A 6,183-nucleotide genomic window follows, 5' to 3' on the forward strand; every position below is an offset into this window, starting at 1 on the left:
ACACACTCACAAACACAACACTCACACACATACACCCACATCACAACACTCAAGCACACACATCACAACACACACACACACACACACACACACACACACACACACACACACTTCTAGAATAATTCCCCCTATTCCCTCCTTTTTTTTATTTCCAGGGACTGAAACTCAGGGTCTTCGACATGCCAGTCAGTGATCTAATTCTGACCTACAAGCCTAGATAAGGGTCCCATGAATTAATTTTTAATGATCTTCAACAACTTAATAATTAATAGCTAAACATAGTTTAAAAAAAAAAAAAACATCGTCTTTTCTTTTTATAATTTTTGTGTTTAAAATCCTGGCCTTTTCCCTTTTAGTGAGGAGAAGGGGTGAAATGGGGGAGGGGCTGGGAGGAAAGGAGGCTGGTAAACTGGGATTGGGAAGTAAAGTAAATCATTTCATTAATTTGAAAGATAAAATAAAATTCTGGCATTTAACCCTCCTGAAAGGTTTCAGATAGCGCATTTGTTCTGATATATCGTATTTAGCATTTAAAAAAGAAAACTGAATTTCTGAAAACTTTTTTTTTTTTTTTTTTTTTTGCCTTTCTGTTAAGAAAGCACAGTGGGCACTGGCTCATACCTCTTTAGAAATGCTTTATTATAAATTATGCTGGAGTAAGGAAAGAGATGGTAATGTTATAGTAACCCACAGAAACTTTATCATAATTCACTCTAACTTCAAAACATACTGTTTAGGAAGAAATAAATGGGCACGTATCTGCTGTAGTGACAGAGGAGAAAATTCACAAACATGAAGATAGATATGGTTATACAGAAGTGATGTTGCCAAATTACTCTGTGGGCAACTATATCTACTCCATGAAGTCTAAAATGGGGAGAGAAAGCTCTCTAGACAGTTGGTGCAATAATTTGTTTTGGAAAAGTTTGGCAATCAGCATAAAGCTGTTCTGAGAGATTTAGAGTCAACCCCTAGAAAAGTTTACAACGATCAAAATTTACCATCCTCTCTTTTTCCCTTGGGACCGATCATCACAGAGCAAGAGAAGCTAAGTTAATAATAATTTATTAGGGCTATGTATCACTTACAATGTATAATAAATTATATTTTTAAAAAAACAGCATCCTTCTAAAATCTCCCATATTCATTTCCTAATGCTTGCTACTGTGTCTGTAGACCTTTCAATTAGATTATATTTTAGCATTAATCAGAGAGTAAAAAAAAAAAAACCATTAGAAAATTGTTCACAGTCCAGATTTATGCGTGTACAGATCCTCTAGAAACATAGACGACGAAGGTGTGGGTTTTACTGGGCTGGGCAAGACATCCAGTTCTTTGACTTTAACACCAGGGGGTGCACTGTCTTAGGCATTGTATTAAAAAAACGCAAGCAGTCAATTACTGATCTCTAAAAATCTTGACCAATAAACAGCACGGAGGTTTAGCCATATTTTAAAACTTTCAGATAAAAAACCAAACAAAACTTCAGTAAACCATTTATGCTTCATACTCCTTCTCTTTCCTCCCTCTCCCTACCCACTTCGATATTTTTCAAAAAAGAAAAGAAAGAAAACAAAATAACAAACCAAACAAGAACAAGAACAAAAACCAAGTTAGGTTTGAGTTTAGTCTTAGGGCAAGGTGCGGACGCCCTTGGGTGCGTGCGCTCAGTCCTCACAAATGCCATGTTCTGGTCTGTGACTCCATCCTCTCAGGCTATGTAGGTCCTTTCCTGCTATGAGAGTTCTCAACGCCTGCTGAAGGCACTTTGCTCTCAGTGGGACAGCTCGGGGCTTCATTGAGTTGGAAGTCTTTATGTAGCTGGCGAGCTATGTCCCTTTCCATCCTCGGGGTCCTGTCGGAGGAGGCTCTCAAGCCTTTGCGCAGGACACGGCCCCTGCCAGGGCTGGCAGGCTCACTGGGTCTTTAAAGGTCCATTGGTGGAGAAGCTCCTTACCCATCCTGCTATGCTCAGTGTACCTTGATGGAGTATTTACGCAGTTTGAGAAACTGAAGAAGCTTGTCTTTTGTCCTCTTCTTCAGGGCCATGAGGGCTCGAGTTTTCTCCTCCAAATCTTGGTCGATGGCAAAAATGATCTTGGCTCGCTCCTCTGCCTTCTTGTCTCCGGAGTTCCTGAAGAGCCTCTGCAGGGACTCCTGGTCTATGTTTTCAAAGATGTTGCCTACAGCTTTCTTGCGAGCAGCTGTGTCGAAGTGGTAGCCGTGGATGGACGGGCTTACTCGAAGAGACGAGGACATGCTGGTGGCTTGGCGGCTTTGCTTTGCTTTCATCGATGTGTGTCTTCCACAGCTCAGCTTGGGCACTTCCAGGGAGTCTGTTGTAAAATCATCCCGGGACTGGTATTTAAAGTGTGAACAAAGCTCGGGACTCAAATTACACTGGTGACGTCACATTGATCCCAGGGAGGAAAAACCACAGAAGTTAACAGTTGAGTTGCCAAATATCTGGCTCCGGATGCTGGAATGCATTTCAAAGCTGTGTTTAGAGATTGCTGGCTACAGGCCTTCTTCTTTACATCCCAGACGGCAGTGTGTCTTTTACAAACTGCCTCCTTTCCTTCCAGAAGCTGAAACTAGGAGAGAGAAAAGGCTCAAAATCTTCACCAACAATTGAAACAAGGAGTCCTGCCTAGCTCAGCGGAGTTTCAATTAGTACAGAAGTTTTAAAGTGCGGGCCAGACCCTGGCAGCTGAGGTCTGTGTGTTTTTTGCCTGTCCCAATCAGGGGAAGGGTGGCTTGTTCAGTGGGAGTGTGGAAGTCAGAGAAAATACTTTGGAGCTATGCTGACAGAAAACTGACACGGCTCAGCCGGAAACCATGAATCTCAGACTGTATATGACTTCAATATGCAATTTCTGCTGGGAACTGCAATTTAAACGGCAATAGGGTATCTTGTGTAGGCACTGACAGCAACAGCTATCCAAAAGCAGGAAGCGAAGGTTAATGGAGGTGCTTTGTGTGCTCATTGCCACAAGGAACGAGCTGATCTTTTGCTTTGAGGGCTACTTTGGAATCACTCAGCAGAATCAGAAATGATGCTATCTTCATTACAAGTCTTAAGTTTTTACTTTGGCTATCCACAAGACTCAGATATGTACAGCTATTCTACACTAAATGTTACCTTCATCTGACCTAGAGATTCCTCTTTGTGAATCAAATCTCTACTGTACTTTCTGGCCCTCCAAGAAACCAGAATGGACTTTTATGTTGTTTCCTATATAGTCAAGAAAGTCACACACTTAGAACCCCATCTATCTTAGAAGGCTGAGGCGGGATAGCAAGCTGAAGGACACACTGAATTACACAGGAATACCCTGTCTCAAAATTAAATTAAATGAATAAAATAGAAATAAAATCATTATTTTACCTTAATAAAGTGTTTGTCTTACTAGGAGACAGGAATGAGACGTTTTTCCATATAATAATCTTGTGTTTTGAGGGCTATTTTGGAATCAGTATGATCAGAATGATGCTATCTTCAGGTTTTAATGTATTACTTGAAGTTATTACTATTATATGAAGTTATAATTTCTTCATATTATCTGAAAGAAATAGTCACTGTGGATAAATATGGACCAGAGATGCGTGAGCACATAAGGGTAGGGGACATCTACAAACTGGGGTTTGTAGAAGCTAGGGAGGAAGTGTTGTCTTTGGGTTAATTCTGCTGTGATAACATGCCATGACCAAAGAAACTTAGGCGGGGGAAAGGTTTATTTGGCCTACACTTCCACAGCACTGCTCACCACTGAAGGAAGAGAGGACAGGAACTCACACAGGACAGGAACCTGGAGGCAGGAGCTGATGCAGAGGCCATGGAGAGGTGTTGCTTACTGGCTTGCTCCCTCTGGCCTACTCAGCCTGCTTTCTTATAGAACACAGGCCCACAACCCCAGGGATGGCCCCATATACAGTGGGCTGGCTGGCTCCCCCTCATCAATCACTACTTAAGTAAATGCCCTACAGCTGGACCTTATGGAGACATTTTTCTCAATTAAGGTTCCCTCCCTTCAGATAACTCTAGCTTGCGTCAGGTTGACATAAGACTAACCCACACAGGTATGCTGACTTGTGCAGACCTGAGAGAGGGAAGGAAGTGAGGTGGAGTGCCATACTAGCAGGATTACCTCAGGCTGGTGAAGCAGGAAGTACAGAGGCCTGGTGACAGGCACAGGTGCATATAGCTTAGACCAATGTAGTAGGAACACAGTGAAGAGGGCATGATGGAAAGAGCCCAGGGTGGGGCATGATGGGAGGAGCGCGGCGTGGGAAGAGAAGGTGGTGGAAGGCAGAAGACCAGACTATGATTCTCAAAACCTCCTGTCCTGGATTGGCTTATTCCATATGAGGTGACTAGTCTCTGGAGATACTGGAGCAGAGGAGCAAGATGGTTTTGTTTATGATTTTTTTTTTATTTTAATGAGCTGTTTCTTCTTAGCCAGGAGGGAAGAGCAAGGAGATCAGCTAGGAGACATCCAAGTTCCCTAGACAAAAGAAAAAAGTTAGAACTCATTGGACTCCGGGCCTATGGTGAAGGGAGAGCTAAGAGGATTGAAGGGTCTGAGGATGAGGGACAACTCGAGCTGTGGGTGACTTTCTCTGCAGAAGCTCCTGTGGAGAAAGCCTCTTCCTAACCTAGAGGCCATTCTATCAGAGACACACTCCAGTCTCCCCAGGGGGAGGAAGAAACCCCATGTTCTGATGTCTCTGGCTGTGGACCCACTGCTACAACTTATCTTTGTGCCAGTCCATCTTTTCTAACCAATGAAGAAGGGTTGTTGCTGCTATGGAAACCATGATATATTGAGATTTTACTATGTGCCAGGCATGGTGATGAGAAATTTATATAACTCAGTTATTCTCACTCATCAAAGCTGCCTCAGCATTCTTGTGCTAAGCTCTTGTGTGAGCTGATTAGTATGGACGCCTGACTTTCTATTATGCCCTATTTACTGATGGTTCCCAAATGATACCCAGCATAGACCTATACTCCAAAGTATACGATAACTTAGTATGACTGTATAAGAAGTATGGCACACACATCTATTGTGTTAAAAAGATGAACCCTTGTCTAACTCCCAGCACCGACAGATTACTAGTGCAGATAGTTTCCAACTCTCAACTCTCTATTTTGCAATGAATGGCAATGAATAGAGAATGCAGCTGGTCAGAGTGCAGAGGTTAAGTAACTGTGACGTGCTCATCCCTATAGGAGACATCGTTATCACACCTCCTCCACACAGGGTTCAGGAGACATTGCAGAAGAGGGGGTAGAAAGATTCTAAAAAACCAAAGGTTACAGGGAGTATCTGTGAAAGTCTCCTCTGGACATATCAGATCCACTGCACTTGTGAACTCACAGTGACTTTCATTACCTGCACAAGACCAAGACAAGAACAAGCAAGCCAAAATCCCAGGAGATGTCCAGGCCAGATCTCCCCAGCTCAGTGATCACGCTCATCACTGACTACAGCAGTGGTAGTCACCCAGGAGATACGCATAGCTTGGGGGAGGAGCAGGTGAGTTGAGAGACCTTGCACAGGAGATGGTAAAATCCCAGCTGTTCTAGCAGTGAGAGGTCCAGTGCACTGGTAAGCATCTGTGGTATCAGCTGAGATCACCTTCATCCAATGCCTGTTTCCTACCCCTTTGCAGGCATAGATGCTTTCTGAAGATTCACTTCCCCCTAAGTTGAGGCTGTTCAACTCTGTGCTCTCACCAGAGCTGAGACCAAGTCTTTCTCCTGCAGTCTCCATCTCAGCAACACTCTTCCTTACCACTTCTCTGCTCAGCACCCATGGCATTGTTCTTGGGGTCACCCCAGTGACTTTTTAATAATCTATTTATTTTCATTTTATGGGCATTGGTATTCACCAATTTTGCCTGTATGTGTGTCTTTGTGAGGTTATCAGATCGCCTGGATCGGGAGTTATAGACAGTGATGAGTTGCCATGCAGATACTGGAAATTGAACCCAGGTTCTCTGGAAAAGCAGGCAGTGGTCTTAAACACTGAGCCATTCCCTCTAGCTCCTGGATTCTTTGATAATTTTGTACATAGATTTGTACGTAGTTGGGTCATTTTCACCCTCCTGTTCCCATATACACCCATTTCCCACTCTCGCTGAATACTTTATTCCTCCCCCTGAGTCCCTCTCTTACCC

The 6,183-nt window shown here is 43.3% G+C and overlaps 1 protein-coding gene across 1 annotated transcript; it reads right to left on the reverse strand.

Annotated features, from left to right (window-relative positions):
• Positions 1-1,049: 1,049 nt before the first annotated feature.
• On the reverse strand, positions 1,050-2,361 carry Tcim (transcriptional and immune response regulator). The gene has a single exon (XM_034520439.2). It carries the CDS (start codon positions 2,290-2,292, stop codon positions 1,972-1,974), a length of 321 nt encoding a protein of 106 aa, XP_034376330.1. The 5' UTR covers positions 2,293-2,361; the 3' UTR covers positions 1,050-1,971.
• Positions 2,362-6,183: the final 3,822 nt, after the last annotated feature.

Source organism: Arvicanthis niloticus, chromosome 16 (genome assembly GCF_011762505.2).
Source record: "Arvicanthis niloticus isolate mArvNil1 chromosome 16, mArvNil1.pat.X, whole genome shotgun sequence".
NCBI lineage: Eukaryota > Metazoa > Chordata > Mammalia > Rodentia > Muridae > Arvicanthis > Arvicanthis niloticus.

What these genes read in the sequence shown, in the direction of transcription:
- Tcim (XM_034520439.2), bottom strand. Translation starts at nt 2,292, where the DNA reads ATGAAAGCAAAGCAAAGCCGCCAAGCCACCAGCATGTCCTCGTCTCTT.